The following is a 17,113-nucleotide window of genomic DNA, read 5'->3' as shown; positions in this document are numbered from 1 at the left end:
TGTAATAAGTTCTGACAGCACTGTTCGTTTCTCCTCCATGGCAGTCATCACAGTGAAGTTATGTATTGATCTGTACAAGTATTTGATTAATATCTGTCTCCTCCACTAGATGACAGATTCCATGAGGGCAGTATCTGGTTTTGTCCACTGTGATATACCATCAACTTTTATGGATACATGGGTGGATGGCTGGAAGCAAGGGATGCCCATTTAAAGGGTATACTTGAGGCCGGAGTTGTGGCATTACCAATTAAGCTGTTACCTGCAATGCCAGCATCTCATATGGGCACTGGTTCAAGTCCCAGCTGCTCTACTTCCAATCCAGCTCCCTCTTACTGTGCCTGGAAAAGCAGAAGAGGATAGCGCAAGGGCTTGGGCCCCTGAACCAATGTGAGAGACCTAGATGAAGCTCCTGGCTCCTGCCTTCAGCCTGGCCCAGCCTTCGGCCTGTTGTAGCCATTTGGAGAATGAACCAGTGTATGGAAGATCTCTCTCTGCCTATCCTTGTCTCTCTGTAACTCTGGCTTTCAAATGAATAAATAAAAAAACCTTTTAAAAAATGAAGGGCATGCTTGAATAAAGCCTCAACGCTGATGCCCTCTTTTGGGTTTCTAAATTGACATGACTTTGTATATTGAGAATGGTACCTTTGCTCTCTCCTTGGAGCATAAAGTGGGAATGGACCCTTTGATAAAGGCCAGAAATTGACTCTTGAAGCAGAGAAACAGTCCTTGCAGCTGATGTCCCATGTCAGGCCCTGCCATCTCAGCCTGACACAACCTGGCTTACCGCCCACTCTAGGGTTTCAGCACCATGGACAGCACCCAGGCCTAGTCTAGGAGGGAGGTGTGTTCAGTATTGTGGCCAAGCGGAGGAATGGCTGACTCTTGTCTCTTCTCTTGGTGGATGTGAGCTGGTTTCTACTTCTCCACTGGGTGTCACTGCTACCCTGCTTCTTTGTCACTTGAGTCTTCAGCAGGCTGCAGGGTGATAAATTAAAGGACCACCCATATGAAGAATGCTGGCTGAGCCCAGTCATAGGTTTTAGTCTTCATGTTCCTTTACCACACAGTGTCCTGCTTGGTCCCAGTAGTGAGATTGGGGTGGAGAAGCTCTGATGGAACTTTCTGGCTGCACCTGTAGCCAGGACTCCCCCACTCTAGTGTCTCCCTATCCTACCCACATCATCTTCTGCCAATATCTGAGCTGGGAGACGGGCGGGAGCACCCTGAGAAAGAGAAGGAGAGGGAGAGTCAGAGCTCAGTCCCATCCACCCAAAGGGTCAGCCCGGGCTGGTGCATGCTCAGTGTGCCCAGGCTCTGGGGCTCCCCGCTTCACGTGTGCAGAGTGCATACATAGCACAAACAGCTGCAGAGCTGTCCTAGGGGACTTACCTATGAAGGAAACAAAAGGGGAGGAAGATGGCACCAGCCAAGATGATGGTGTCATCAATGAGACACTCACTGCTCTGTCAAGTCATCCTTGGAAGGCTCAGGAGTTACTGGGGGAAAGACTTTGTGAGATGATAGAGGGAGATAGCTTGTCGTGGCTCCCTTTCATCCAGGGAGGTGGTATGGACAGACTCACCTTCTGGGATCCAAATGGCCGCTCTGTCTCCCCAGGAACAGGTCAGTGCTCCACTTCCCGTTAGCTGACATCTACTCAGTCCCCAAAAGGCAGCCCCAGAGCCAGAGAGTGACCTGAGGCTGCCTTGTTGATGCAGGGGCTGAAAGTGAGAAGGCAGAGGCCTGGCCACTGGGGACCCTTAGGGAGACTTAGAGGAACTGGCTGAGATTAAGAGAACTCATGCCAAGGAAGACCACCCCACTTCTGAGCCCCAGGTTTCAGAACACAGATGTCTGGGCTGAAAGCTCCAGGAGGGATTCTTTCACACAGAATCCCAAATGCCCTCAGTGACACTACAGTACAGCCCCACTGGTGACAGTGGGTACGAAGATCTGTTCTGCCTTCCACTGGCCAGGCAGGCTGGGGGTTGAGTGAGAAAATGCCTTCATTTGCCAGGAAACAGCTAGGGAAGAAAGATTGTCATCAACCGTAAATCAGCAAAATGCCACCTGCTGGTGTTGGCTGGAACAGAGGTTCTTATCTTCCCATAAGAAAGGAAATTCCAAGGTGAGACAGAGAGTATTGGCGAGCAAAGCAGCCAGGAATAACGAGACAGTGCATCCATCAGAATGGACGGGCACTTCTCCAGATGGATCTGAGACAGAGTTCCTAGTCTACATCCAGCCTGGGTTACATCCAGCAAGGTTACAAAGTTTAATGGAGAAAACACAGCTGATGGCCAGGTGGGTATCTCAGCAGAGAAATGAGAGTTGAGAGTACAGTTTGCATTTAGACGGAGGTTTAAAGATTTATTTAAGTTCAGGTCTTCTCTCCATTTCTCCTCTACCCTGTGTCTCCTGAACAAAGAGTTTGCTGGGTGTGAAATAGGTGAAATGCTGCCAAAGGTTTTATTACCTAATGTTATCAGACTGGGTAGCCCTCTTGCTGCCAGGCAGAGAGAATTGTCTTTGGGGAGAAGGCTGGGATCACCTATAAAGTTACTGGAGTACGAGCAGAACGTTGTAGTGTAAGATCCTGGGCTGTTTCCAAGACTGATCCGTGCCTTTCTGCAGCTGCTTTATTGTCCTTGGGCCCCATTCACACACACAGGCTGATTTCTGTCCTTGGAATTGTGATGAGAGCCACTGCAACAGGTTCACACTGGGGTGACTCAACAGGAACAGCAAGTGCGGCACCACTATGACCCCCCATTCATGCATTTCCATAACCTCCCCCTATTTTTTCAAAAGCCCACCTTTGTGTATATATATGTGTGTGTGTGTGTGTGTGTGTGTGTATGCACCCTCCCCCAACCCAGCTGAATGACAGCCAAGCAGAAATGCAGCTCTGCCCAATATGTTTGCCTCTGCCTCTGTACCTTCCAAATCTTTTTCTGTAGGATTCGCGTTGTCTGATTCTTGAGTGTACTCAGTGTCCTGGCTGGGTTTTCCAGAGCCGCGGTTGGTCTGGGGGCAAGTTTAAAGCTAATTATTGGTGATTTCATGGCCATTCTAGGTGCAGGGCAATCTCCCTGTCAGTGTTCAGGAGAAGGGCGCCCTGTTCATGAAAACAGCCAACTCTGAATTCAAGAGCTTGAGAGGTCGGGACAGCCCAGGTGTGGAGAGCCTTGCAAAGGGTGCTGCTGACTGCTTCTGGGACAGGAGGGACAATGAGACCTGAGCCACAGCTCAGCCAGCAGGGTCTTCTTACAAAAAGTGACACTAGCCTGGGCCCTGGCCTAGTCGCGTGCTTCTGCTTTTGCCTCGATGCCAAGGCATTTACAATTTCCAGAGGGTCCCCAGATGCCCACAACAGCTGGGGCTGCACCAGGATGAAACTGGGAGTCAGGAACTTAACCTGAGCCTCCTACGTGGGCGGTGGGGATTCAGCGACTGGAGCCATCACCACAGCCCTCCAAGGAGTACCTCTGCAGAGATCCTCAGTTGTTTTGTAGCCAGAACCTTGGACGCGTGAGGGCTTCCTCTTTCTGGACAAAGGTCTGGCCCAAGAGCTCAGAGTCACAAATTCAAGGCTGAGTCTTTCTGAGTAACCTTGGATGATCGGAGTCAATCCCACGACCATTTGTCAGATACCTGCGGTGTGTTACGGTAGGGGAGCGGTGAGCAGTGAGACTCAGAGCTAAGTCATGAAGGGGACCGTTGGTCATACAAAAGATTCATTTGTTTTTATTTTCAGAGCATGGGGGGGTGGGGGGGACCAGGAAGGGTTTGAAAAAGCAAAGAACAGGACCAGATTTAAGTGTCTATCCAGACTTCTGCGCATAAAACCAATCGGACGAAGAGATCTGACGCACAGGGAAGCTGATGCAGATTCAAAGAGGAGCACCGATGGCGGCTTAGATGAGTTCACCGAGTTGCTAACATTAGAGAAAACTGGACGCATGTGAATACATTTAGGCAGAGGAATTGGCAGAAGGTGGCCGGAGCTGCATGTGTAGCACAGTTCACAAGGACGACGCCCAGGCTGTAGCGTGGGTGATCTGGGGGACGTTGGTGTCATTCACTGAGATGGTAACACTGGATCAAGTAGCTTCCCGTCTTCCCTGGGCCAGACTTTCTTCCACTGTTCCTTCCGGCACTCCTAGTCTAGGCTTCTACTTCCCAGAATTGCTGAGGATTAGCAGAAGTCATTGGTTATCTAAGAGCAGACACAAAAGATTATAGTTGGCAAATTACCTAGTATGGCTGTTCCTGTTAGCAGCCCTGGAGCAAGGTCTGTATTCTGCCAGACTGAGTTCAAAGAAAAGCTAAAGTATGTTTAGCCCTGGAGGAGAAAAGCAGAGCCTGTATCATTGAAGAGCAGGAAGTATTGCTCTAAAAAAATACATAGTCACACTAGCTGCTTCTATGTATCAGTGTGGACCTAAACTGAATGCTACTTAATAATAAAGATGAAGCTGTATGCGGAAGACTTTCTAAATTGAGTGTTTTATCGTTTTTGAGGGGGGGAACCCCTTATGTTAACAACGGACTTTGAACTTGGGTGGTAATGGTGCAATTGTGCCGATTCAGCAACAGCAATGAATGCGCCAGGCGGGGTCAAGTTGCTGGAGTGCGCTTTGATCGGGCGGGGGCAGGGAAATCTGTTCTTTCTGCTCAGTTTTTATGGGAAACTAAAAGTGTCCCTAAAAAGAAAATGTATCTGAAAACACATGCGTTTTTGGAGCGGTGTTCTGGAACAAGGATCTGTACAGGACTCTGTGGTAATTGCTTGAGGCTTTGCGGACTGTCCCAGTCTTCAGTTCAGCCGCCACGGAGAGTGGCTAACTGTGTGCACGTCGCTGAGTGCCTATGAAACTGTACTCACAAAAGCAGGCAGTGGGCCAGATTTGGCCCATTGGCCACAGAGTGCCAACCCCTGTTCTATCAACTGCGATTCAATGAAGCGTGAGTATGGGCGTTGTGCGGACCAGGGAGTCACAAATCAAGCCCACCGTCCACTGGAGGATGCTTTGCCAACCTGCGCTCATCAGTGTGAAGTGAGCAGCTCTGTGAATCTGAAGCCAAAATTCTACAACTGCAATTCTGCTGACGCGTTCAGATGTTACAAAAGCCCATCCTCATGGCTAAGGTTGGTTTCTTGACTTTTCACACCAAGAGAATGTGAAATTAGGTATTCATGTGGGTCAAGTGTCTTCTATATAGACAGATGGTCTTTAAATTGTTTCCCAAAAACTCTTAGATTTTTTTGCTACATTTTAGACAATTATTTCTGTTGAGGAAACACATGTTGAGCTTGTCAGCATTGTTTAAATTTTTTGATACTCTTGTAATTCACCAGTCATTGTTGGGGACAGGAAGTTAGCCTAGTGGTTAAAATGCTGATGAGGGTGCCTGTGTCCCACACTGGAGTGCCCAGGTCACTGCTCAGCTCCAGCTCTGGTTTCCTGCTGCTGCAGACTCTGGGAGACAGCAGGTGATGGCTGGAGCTGTTGTGTCTTTGACACCCACGTGAGAAACCTGGATTGAGTTCTTGGCTCCCCACTTCAGCCTGGCTGTTGCCAGTTCCTGGCATTTGGAGAGTGAGCCAATGGATGGGAACTCTGTGTGTCTTTTCTCTCTGCCTGCTTCTCAAATAAATTTTTAAAAATTAAACACACACACACACACATGTACACACACATGTACACACACACACAAACAACTAAACAGAGGCCACACAGGTAAAGCCTACTGTGTGGTGCCGGCATCCCAAATGGCTGCTGATTTGAGTCTCAGCTGCTCCCCTTCCTACCCAGCTCCCTGCTAATGGCCTGGGAAAGCAGTAGAAGACGGCCCAAGTGCTTGGGCTCTTGTCACACATGTGGGAGGCCTGGAAGACGCTCTGGGATCCTGGCTTCCACGTGGCACAGCCCAGGCTGTTTTGGCCCTTTGGGGAAGTAAACCAGCAGGTGGAAGCTCCTTCTCTGTGTCTCTCCATCTATCTCTGTAACTCGCCTTTCACGTAAATATGAATAAAACTTAAAAGCCACAAAAACCTAGTGGCCAGTCTCTCTCTCTCTCTCTCTCTCTCTCGTTAATAAAAAATAAATAAGCATTTTTAAAAGTGTAAGTTCATGAATGGGGTTTTTTGTTATTGTTGTTGCAAGTGACAGGAAACCCAGATATGAGTGGGGTAAGCAAAAAGAGAACTTACAGGCGATACGCCTGGCTTGACCTGTGGGCCAGGGGGGCCCAGTGCCCCTCACCGAGCCCCGTCCTCAGCCTCCACGTGCTGGTGAGATGACGGCCAGCGTTGTACAGCAACATCCCTGACATTCGCGTTTAATGGAAAGGAGGAGCTGCCCCTCTCCCCAAAGCCCAGCGCACGTCCCGGCGCCTCTCTGGTGCTGGCACATCCCTCGCTGGTCCATGCCGCAGGGGCGGAGGAAGCTTTGCCTGAAGAGCGTGGACTGGTGGCAGCAGGACAGGAGGCTTCTCTAGGGAAAGACAAGGGGGAGCGAAACGGACTCTGAGTGGCAAAGCTGGGAGCTCAGTGACCTCTCCTCGGCCCCTGGGCAGGTGGACTTGCCCACGTGTTTCTTGGCGCCTACCCTCCTACACAAGACAGCCACCCGTCCCCCTTCCAGCCTGGCCTACACCCCCGTGAGGACAGCACACGCAGAGCCCCTTGTGGATCACAGGTGCACAGGCCCCGTGCTTGTGCTCTCCCCGTGTGCCCATGGACTGGAGGAACCGCCTCAAAGTGGGGATTATACATTGTGGTTTGTCCCGGTTAGAGTCGCTGTAACCATACACTGGTCCCCCTCCTTCATCCTTGGCTTTCCATGGTTTCAGTTTCCCGGTCAACCATGGTTTGAAAACGATAATGTGGAAAATTCCAGAAAGAAGCAATTCATAAGTTTTAAATTGCACTCAGTTCTGAGTGGTGTGATGAAATCTGTGTCCTCCTGCCCCGTCCTGCCTGGGACGTGTATCATCCCCTCGCTCAGTGTAGATGCTGTATGCCCTACCCTCCCGTCAGTCACTGCAGCCGGCTCAGGTGTCAGGTCAGCTGTGGCAGTGTCTCAGTGTTGCAGCAGCCCTCGGGGGTAGCCCGATGCTGCCACAGCGCCACTCTGTCTCATCACGATGCTGTCACAGTGCCACTCCATTTCATCACCACACTGTCACAACGCCACTCCGTCTCATCACAATGGTGACACAGTCCACTTGTCTCATCACAATGGTGACACAGTTCCACTCCATCTCATCACGATGCTATCACAGTGCCACTCAGTCTCATCACTGTGCTGTCACAGTGCCACTCCGTCTCATCACCATGCTGTCACAGTGCCACTCCGTCTCATCACGATGGTGACACAGTCCACTTGTCTCATCACCACACTGTCACAGTGCCACTCCGTCTCATCACGACACTGTCACAGTGCCACTCCATCTCATCACGATGCTGTCACAGTGCCACTCCGTCTCATCACGATGGTGACACAGTCCACTGTCTCATCACCACACTGTCACAGTGCCACTCCGTCTCATCACGACACTGTCACAGTGCCACTCCATCTCATCACGATGCTGTCACAGTGCCACTCCGTCTCATCACGATGGTGACACAGTCCACTTGTCTCATCACCACACTGTCACAGTGCCACTCCGTCTCATCACGACACTGTCACAGTGCCACTCCATCTCATCACGATGGTGACACAGTGCCACTCCGTCTCATCACGATGGTGACACAGTCCACTTGTCTCATCACCACACTGTCACAGTGCCACTCCGTCTCATCACAACACTGTCACAGTGCCACTCTGTCTCATCATGACGCTGTCACAGCACCACTCCATCTCATCACGACACTCACAGCACCACTCCGTCTCATCACGTAGAGGTTGTGTTATCACCACGTCATCACAGGGAGGGTGAATACAATCTGAGATACGTTAAGGGAGAGAGAGGGAGGGAGAGACCACATTATATAACTTTTATGACAGTATATTGTTACAGTTGTTCCAGGGGCATGCATCAGTGAAGTGAATCAACTGACCGCTTGGGACACCCACATCCCATATCTGAGTGCTGGTTCAAATCCCAGCTCCTCTACTTCCAATCCAGCTCCTGATAATGTATCTGAGGATACAGCAGGAGTTAGCTCAACTATTTGGGCCCCTGTGGGACACCCAGATGGAGTTTGGGGCCCCTGGCTTCAGCTGGCCCAGCCATGGCTGTTGCAGTCATTTGGGAAGTAATGAAAGTGGAAGATCTCTCTCTATCTCTCTCTCTCTCTCTCCCCCAACCCTGTGAGTGTGTATGTGTGTGTGTGTGTGTGTGTGTGTCTTCTCCGTGTCATTCTGCATTTCAAATAAATCTTTAAAAAAACTTTTCTATTTTATTATGTTTATTACTGTTAATCTTTTCTTCTTCTTAATTTGTAAGTTAAACTTCATCATCGGTGTGTATGTATGGGAACCATCACAGCACCGGGTTCAGTACTGTTTGTGGCTTCTGAGGGGGTGTGTTGTAGCCCAGCCTGGGAGGCTTACAAACAACAGAAATCTATCATGGTTCTGGAGGCTGGAAGTCCGAGATTAGGGTGCCGCTGTGGGTGGCTCCTGGTGCAGGCCCTCTCCAAGGCTGCACCAACTTTTGTACCCTCCCAGGGTAGAAAGAGGATGGATAGCCCTCCGGGGACCTTGGAGAGCCCTCTGGGTCCTGTTTCCTAAGGGCCCTATCTGCTGCTAAGAGAACTAATTGTACCCCAAAGGCCCCACTGCCCAATACCATCATCGCCTTGGGGATTAGGATTTCACATGTGAATTTTAGAGACACAAACATGCAGCCTGTTGTGTGTGCAAAAACACAATGGAAGCATTTTGATTCCTGCAGGTGTCTGAGTAAGATACGGGTTCCCGAGGATTCCCCATATTCTTTTTTTTTTTTTTTTTTTTTTTTTTTTGACAGGCAGAGTGGACAGTGAGAGAGAGAGACAGAGAGAAAGGTCTTCCTTTTGCCGTTGGTTCACCCTCCAATGGCCGCCACGGCTGGCGCGCTGCGGCCGGTGCACCGTGCTGATCCGAAGGCAGGAGCCAGGTGCTTCTCCTGGTCTCCCATGGGGTGCAGGGCCCAAGCACTTGGGCCATCCTCCACTGCCTTCCCGGGCCACAGCAGAGAGCTGGCCTGGAAGAGGGGCAACCAGGACAGAATCCGGCGCCCTGACCTGGACTAGAACCCGGTGTGCCAGCGCTGTAAGGCGGAAGATTAGCCTATTGAGCTACGGCGCCGGCTCCCCCATATTCTTGTAAAATGCAAATTTATTCACTTGAAAGACAGAGATAGAGAGAGGGAGGGACAGGGAGAGATTGGAGAGAGAGAGAGATCTTCCATCCATTGGTTCACTCACTAATGGCTGTGACAGCCAGGGCTGGGCCAGGCTGAAGCCAGGAGCCAGGAACTCTATCCAGGTCTCCCCTGTGGGTGGCAGGGGCCCAAGCACTTGGACCATTTTCTACTGCTCTCCCAGGTGCCATCAGCAAGGAGCTGGATTGGAAGTGGAGCAGCTGGGACTCCAACCAGCACACATATGGGATGCCAGCGTCACAGGCAGCAACTTAACCATCTGTGTGACAACACTGGCCCCTTGAGAACCATTATCTTAGAAAAATTTATGTATTTATTTGAGTGTTAGAGTTACAGAGATAGAGGGGGGGAGGGATAGAGAGAAAGGTCTTCCATCCACCCAGATGGACACAATGGCCAGGGATTGCCCAAGCCAAAGCCAGGAGCCAGGAGCTTCTTCCAGGTCTCCTACATGGATGGCAGGGGCCCAAACACTTGGGCCATCTTGTGCTGCTTCCCCAGGCCATTAGCAGGGAGCTGGATCTGAAGTGGAGCTGCTGGGACTTGAACCGCCTTCAATAAGGGTGCCTGTGTCACAGGCAGCAACTTTACCTGATACATCACAACACCAGCCCCACAACCTGTTACTGGAGAAGCAAAGGGTCCTTGTCTTCGCACAAGAAAAAATTCAGGTGTGAGACAGAGAGCAGTGGAAAGCAAAGTAGCGAGGTTTACTAGGGTAGGGCCATCCATAAGAACGGATGGGCACCTCTCCAGACAGGACCCGAGAGAGAATGCACAGTGCACATTTAGGCTGGGGCTTTTAAGGGGATGGGTCTTGCCTCCCGCCTCTTCTCTCCCCCTCTCCTTCTTCTCCGCCCGAACAAAGGACTTGTTGGGTGTAAATACAAAAAATTCCTTTCTGAGTTTTCCCCCTGAAGTTATCAGACAGGGGAAGCCTGGCTGGTATTGCCCCGCCTTAGAGGAAGGGTGTTCATCAGGCCAGGTAGAAGGGGCAGGACCCCCTGGAAGGTCATCAGGATCCAGGCAGGACCTTGAAGTGCAGATACTAGGCTGCACCCGGAAGGTTATCGGGATGACTTTGAGATGCGGATGCTGGACCACTACGGATGTCAATTCCTTAGGCCCTTGTCACACACACAAGCTCATTTCTGACTTCCTACCTAACAAACCCATATTCAGGTTTGTTTGTTTGTTTGTTTAAGATTTATTTATTTGAAAGTCAGAGTTATACACAGAGAGGAGAGGCAGAGAGAGAGAGAGAGAGAGAGAGAAAGGTCTTCCATATGGTGGTTCACTCCCTAATTGGCCGCAATGGCCAGAGCTGAGCTTATCCGAAGCCAGGAGCCAGGAGCTTCTTCCGGGTCTCCCACGCGGGTGCAGGGGCCCAAGGACTTTGGCCATCTTCCACTACTTTCCCAGGCCACAGCAGAGTGCTGGATTGGAAGTGGAGCAGCTAAGTCTCAAACTGGCGCCCACATGGGATGCCTGCACTTCAGGCCAGGGCATTAAGCCGCTGAGCCACAATGCTGGCCCCGAAGAACCTATATTCTTTTTTTTTTTTCTTTTTTTTTTTTTTGTTTGTTTGTTTGTTTTGACAGGCAGAGTGGACAGTAAGAGAGAGAGACAGAGAGAAAGGTCTTCCTTTGCCGTTGGTTCACCCTCCAATGGCCGCTGTGGCCAGCACGCTGTGGCCGGCGCACCGCGCTGATCCGATAGCAGGAGCCTAGTGAGCCGCGGCGCCAGCCCAAACCTATATTCTTAAAACAAATTCCTGGGGGCTGGCGCTGTGGCATAGGGTAAAGTAGTGGTGTGGGTAAAGCTACTGGCTCCCCTTGCTGACCCCGCCAGTCAGGTCTTCCGGAAACCCCAGCTCTGGTGCCCCTCCCTGCGGAGAACCAGGCTCTCCATCCTTGCCTGGTGACCTGCCCACACGTGGTGTTCTCAGCTCAACAGTCTCCCTTCTGAGGTGAGCTCGGGGCCCTGGGCACCATCAGCAGAGGGCCACGTGTCCTCGGTGGCCACACTTTCTGAATCTGAGTCGGGGTCTGTCTCCCTGAGCCCTGCCCTCTTCCAGGCCCCCAGGCCTGGGGCACCTTTGCTCATGCCCCTGCCCCTGGAGCTGTGGCTAAGGCCACCTGGGTTTGACTCTCAACTCCTGTATTTACTGTTATGTTGAGGCAAAGTGCTTAACCCAGCAACACCCAAATTTCTTAGTAAAATAAAGATGTGAAGTCTAAGATACAGCACAATACACACAGTGAACTATTCAGGAAGGGCCAGCTACTCGGGGGCATTTGACTCTGTTTCTGTTTTAAAAGGTTTATTTCCTATTTGAAAGGCAGACATACACTGAGAGAGAGAGAGAGAGAGAGAGAGAGAGAGAGAGAGAGAGAGAGGTTTTCCATCCACTGTTTCCCTAAATAGCCACAACAGCTGGAGCTGGGCGGATCTGAAGCCAGGAGCTAGGAGCCAGGAGCTTTTTCTGGGTCACCCACATGGGTGCAGGGCCCCAAGGTGTAGGGCCATCTTCTACTGCTTCCCCAGGCCATCAGAGGGTGGGAAGTGGAGCATCTGGGGCTCGAATTGGCGCCCCTGTGGGATCCGAAGCTGCAGCTTTACCCGCCACGCCCTTGACTCTTTGGATCTCAGCTTTTCCGTCACAGCCCAGGCCAGATCTGGCTCCTCCCTCTTTAAACATCTCCTTGTCCCATTTTTTCATGGCTTCCTCTGGGCCAGCTCCCACTGACTTCCGTGGGGGCCTTGCCATGCGTTTCTTCAACCTTGGGATCCAGTGCTCCCCCTCCCCCATTCCGGGTTATTCCACTATCACGAGTAGCTGGGAACCCAGTCCCCCCCATTCCAGAACATTCTACCACCCTCGGTCCTTGACTTGATGGAGTAGGGCTTTAGCAAGGGTTTTTGAGGAGGGCCTTTCAAGTGCTCGGTGCAAAGTAAGAGCAAAACTCAGCCTCCGGGGCCTCTCTGCACAGCGGTTTCTGACTCTCAGGGGAACAAGCACGCTGTGGTCAGAGGCATCGTTCCCTCCGTCCCTCACCTGAGCCACTGAGGCTTCCGCCCGACCTGTGCATCTCAGCGGCTGCTCCCGGACACAGGCTCACTCCCTGCCCTTGTACTGCTTACCGCCCACCCGTGCATCTCAGTGGCCAGGCCAGGTTGGGCTACTTTGGCAACGATTTGCTTTCCAGCTCAACCAGTTTGCAGCTTAGAAAACGGAAAAGGGGCCGGCGCTGTGGCGCAGTGGGTTAACGCCCTGGCCTGCAGTGCCGGCATCCCATGTGGGTGCTGGTTCTAGTCCCAGCTGCTCCTCTTCCAGTCCAGCTCTCTGCTATGCCCTGGGAAAGCAGTAGAGGATGACCCAAGTCCTTGGGCCCCTGCACCCGTGTGGGAGACCTGGAAGAAGCTCCTGGCTCCTGGCTTTGGATCAGCGCAGCTCCAGCCGTTGTGGCCATCGGGGGAATGAACCACCATATGGAAGACGTCTCTCTCTCTCTCTCTCTCTCTCTCTCTCTCTCTCTGCCTCTGCTTCTCTATAACTCTGCCTTTCAAATAAATAAAAAAATTAGAATTACCAGAAGTATGGTTTTTTTTTTAATAATCACTTGGTGATGTATCTTTAAAAAAAAAAAAGGAAAGGAAATGGAAAAGCCTCTGTTGAGCCCAGATCTTTGCCCCGGCCTCCCCCCCACCCCCGCACCTGAGTTCCAGAATGTGGGGCCAGGCCGCACCCTCGCAGGCTGTGTCCCCGGCTTTGCTTGCTCAGCGCCACAGGGGATCATTAACTTCCCCGTGGTTACTCAGACGTCCACATTAGGACTCATTTGCCACAGCTGAACGCCCCTAGGTGGCCGCAGCAGGCAGGTGAGCCCCGGGGCCCCTCCCTCCCTGTCAGGCGCCCTGAGAAGTTAATCTTCCTGCCAGCAGTGGCCTTTTTTCCGTGTTCTTGTCCTGCTGCCTCGGAGAAGACCGAAGAGGGCCCTGAGTCGCCATGGACTCTGCCGTTCTCCGCTGGGAGCCTCCCAACCCCTCGGTGAGTGCTGGTGGGGGTGGGGGTGGGGATGGGGGTGGGAAGGGGAGGGGGGCAGGAAGGTGGTCTGGGGGCCGGGGTGGGGGCATGGGTCTAAGACCCCGATTCATTCTCTGAGCGACAGGCAGTGGCGCACTCTGGATTAGGGCTGGGAGTCTTGTAGATTAGGCTTGGAGTCTCAGGATGGGCTGCTCCCAGCCTTGGCTCCCTGGTGTCCTGGGTGCTCAGGTCACCATCACAGCAGCCTCAAGCCAGGCTCTGACTACCACAGGGGCGGGGGGGGGGGGGGACCTGGATTTGCTAGCAAGGCAGTGCTGTCCCCGAAGCGTCCGATTCCCACCAATTAAGACCACCAGGAAGCCGGCGCCGCGGCTCACTAGGCTAATCCTCCACTTAGCAGCGCCAGCCCACCGGGTTCTAGTCCCAGTCGGGGCGCCGGATTCTGTCCCGGTTGCCCCTCTTCCAGGCCAGCTCTCTGCTGTGGCCCGGGAGTGCAGTGGAGGATGGCCCAAGTGCTTGGGCCCTGCACCCCATGGGAGACCAGGAGAAGCACCTGGCTCCTGCCTTCGGATCAGCGCGGTGCACCGGCCGCGGCGGCCACTGGAGGGTGAACCAATGGCAAAAGGAAGACCTTTCTCTCTGTCTCTCTCTCTCACTGTCCACTCTGCCTGTCCAAAAAAAAAAAAAAAAAAAAAAAAAAAGACCACAAGGAGCTGAGGCTGATGCAAACTCAAGAGTTTTATCTCAAACTCGAGTTTGGTCCGACGTCCGCACCAGGCACAGCTGGGCTGGATGGACGGCCCCCACAGGAAGGTCGTTAGGGTTTTTATACAGTTGAACAAACAAGTTTGGCTATACAGCATCTGATAGGCTCCTATTTTAAATTAATACTTGTTATTCTATGATTGGCTAAGTACAGGGTCTGAGCCGCTAGGGTGCGCGTGCCAAACTGCAGGGTTTCGGGATGCTATCAATCACCTTAACTGATAAGACACCTGGAACTTCCCTGCTGTCTGCTAATCGCTGTTGCTAGGAGAGTTTATCACAAGGGGAGTTTCATTTTCTTTTTTTCGGAGCTTTTGGCTCAGGGTTCAGGGCCCGGTCAGGCCCGAGTTGCAAGATGGAGGCCTGGTCTAAACTAGCTGCGCCTTGATCCTGGCTCAGGTCCCTCAGCAGGAGGGGCCCCTGCTGGGTCTCTGTGGAATCTGGGTGTTCCTTCCTTACCCTCTCAGCACTCTGCTCGCTCTTGTCGGGCCCCTTCCGGAGGGGGGGCAGGGGGAGAGAGAGGCAGAGAGAGCACAGTATCCCAAACAGCCAGCGTGCGTCAGCCACTTCACGTGCCGTTCCTTTCACACCTGCGGGGGCTGAGGTCCAGAGATGCAGTCACAGTGACCCATCTGCCACCCTCTCCAGCCTGTTTTGGGCACCTACAAATGCCAGGGAGACCAAGCGGACACTGGCTTAGGTCTGCAGCCCTGGCCTAGTGGGGAGAGGCCCCTTCCCCCGCAGCTGGCAGCAGCGAGGACAGTGTCCACTGCCTTCCCCCTCCCCCCGCAGGGCTGCCCCAGCCTCTCACCGCTGCTCTGGCTGCACGGAGCCGCTGCCTCCTCCGCCCGCCGGTCTGCTGCCAAGAGCAGGGAAGCTGACCCAGGAAGCACCGGCGCACCTGCAGACGGGAAGAGGGGGCGGTTCCACCCTCCCACTTGCAACCTGACCTTGGACAAGCCCTGCCACCTCACTGAGCCCCGGCCTCCTGTCTATCCGTGGCAGGCAGTAAGGAGGTGCCAGGAACCAGGCGAGTGGATGCACTGGCTGTTCTTTGCGAACTGTGAAGTTCTGTGCACCTCCAGGCGCCATGGGGGTGCCCCTTTGCGTCAAGCTTTATAGTGGAATTGCGTCATGTATTGATAGTCAAAACCAGAAGACAGGTTCAGCCCCCTGCCCCCTTTCTCTGATGCTCAGCGTGGGGGCGCGCTTCTTGAAGTCATTCTTCCTCCAGAAACGATCTCCAAGGTTTTCTTCTGCCACTGGGTGTCGCTTGCACAGATTTCTCCCAGCATGGGATGCCCCGGGGATAGAAGTGGCCCCCGCATCCTGATGGAAAGACAGACTGGAAATGGCCTTGGCGATTGACTCCTGCTCTGCTAGGAGGAAAGGCGAGCAGGCGAGAGCCAACGCCTTCCCCAGCCCTGGCGCTTCCCTGCCTCACTTTCCTGAAAAACCGTCCCTGTGGACAAGGTGCGGTCAAGTTGCTCACAGGACACACAAACAGTCGCGGCGCCCATGGTGGGATGCCAGCACGCACACCACGCATGCTCCGCTTGCGAGTATGCTCACCGCCATGCTGCCTGGGTGGGCAGAGGCCGTGGAGGTGGAGTCCCAGGCCCACAGGCTCTGAACGTGGCATGACAGTCACATCCGCCCAGTGTCTCTTGTCATGCACTTCTGTGGTTGCCCGCCCAGGATCCGATCAGTCACTCAATCTCTCCCTCTCTGTCTCTCCTCCCTCCCCCAGTGTCTTTTCTCCTCCGATCTGTAGATTCCTCTCCACGCTTGCTGACCCCTTGCAGTAAGTGCCCTTGAGCCCAGAGCGACCTCCTGCAGCCTCTAGTTCGGAAAAGCAAATTTCTTTGATGTGCACCCAAATACCAAGCAGCATCAAAACGTCTCCATTTCAGGAGCCTAACTGGGATAAGCATGCGGTTTCCAAGACTTGCAACCAGCTTCTTAGGAAAATTCTCTACAGTCATTAATGCATGCGTTTGTTCTCTGAGCGCTCACTGCGTGTGAGCACTGGAGATGGAGAAGATATGGGACTTTGCGATCCTTTGTGTGGCGAAATATATGGTGGATGTTTGGGGCCATAGTAACTTGCTCACAAGTTTGTCGGAGCCCCCGAGGAGGGGAGGCCTCACCTATCAAGGCTGGGGTGGAGTGGGTGAGGGATGTCTTCCCGCACCGGCAAATGCTCACTAAACAGATGAGCTGAAGCAAAACACCTGCTTTACGTTCCAGGGCCTGATGCCAGAGACGAGTGAGAATGCATGGTTTGGTACAGAGAACACAGTTCTGCAGGAGGTTAGATCAGTAGACCCAGGGCAGCAGGCCTGCACTGTGGCATGGGGCTCTCCTCCGACGGCTGTCTCCGTCACCGGTGACGTGGGCTCCGCAGGCATAGACTGGGGAGGAATTAGGATGAGCGGTTAGGGGCCGGCATCGTGGCCCGCTGGGTGAAGCCACAGTTTGCAATGCTATCAGAGCACCAGTTTGAGTCCTGGCTGCTCTGCTGCAGATCCAGCTCCCTGCTAATGTGCCTGGGAAGGCAGCAGAGGACGGCCCAAGTGCTTGGGCTTCTGCCACCTGCATGGGAGCCCCAGATGGAATTCTGGGCTCCTGGCTTGGACCTGGCCCCAGCCCCAGCCCCAGCCCCTGCCCCTGCCATGGGGGTCTGTCTTTCCCACTCCCTTTGTCACTCTGCCTTTCAAATAAAAAGATCTCTTAAAAACATTTAAAGGATGTGTTTGCCACTGAGCGCCCTCCATGAAGGACTGTTTTGCTTTGGCTCCAGGTAGGATATGGCTCAGCCCACTGCACCCAGCTCCCCTCCTTCCCGGCCAGCCCTGCCCTGAGTTAGGGCTTCCTCAGGGGGATGCATCCTAGGCAGTGCAGCTTCACGGATGGT

At 53.0% G+C, this 17,113-nt stretch overlaps 1 protein-coding gene and 1 long non-coding RNA gene across 3 annotated transcripts in view; one reads left to right on the top strand and one right to left on the bottom strand.

Moving 5' to 3' along the window:
• Positions 1-296: 296 nt before the first annotated feature.
• Positions 297-15,121, bottom strand: LOC138849073 (uncharacterized). Its single transcript, XR_011387476.1, has 3 exons — positions 15,008-15,121; positions 6,223-7,959; positions 297-4,224 (listed from the first exon to the last, which is right to left on the bottom strand). It is a non-coding gene; the product is annotated as an uncharacterized lncRNA (long non-coding RNA).
• Positions 13,151-17,113, top strand: part of LOC100342535 (solute carrier family 23 member 1) — a 70,373-nt gene continuing 66,410 nt past the window's right edge. Inside the window, exon 1 of one of the 2 annotated variants that reach the window (XM_070071334.1) lies at positions 13,151-13,434. In XM_070071334.1, coding sequence (XP_069927435.1) covers positions 13,393-13,434 — 42 coding nt within the window. In that variant the 5' untranslated portion in view covers positions 13,151-13,392. The remainder of the gene's footprint in view (positions 13,435-17,113) is intronic. The other variant, XM_008258149.4, reaches the window with a different exon arrangement.

This window comes from Oryctolagus cuniculus, chromosome 3 (assembly GCF_964237555.1).
Source record: "Oryctolagus cuniculus chromosome 3, mOryCun1.1, whole genome shotgun sequence".
Taxonomy (NCBI): Eukaryota; Metazoa; Chordata; class Mammalia; order Lagomorpha; family Leporidae; genus Oryctolagus; species Oryctolagus cuniculus.
This window is presented reverse-complemented; position numbering and strand designations above follow the sequence as displayed.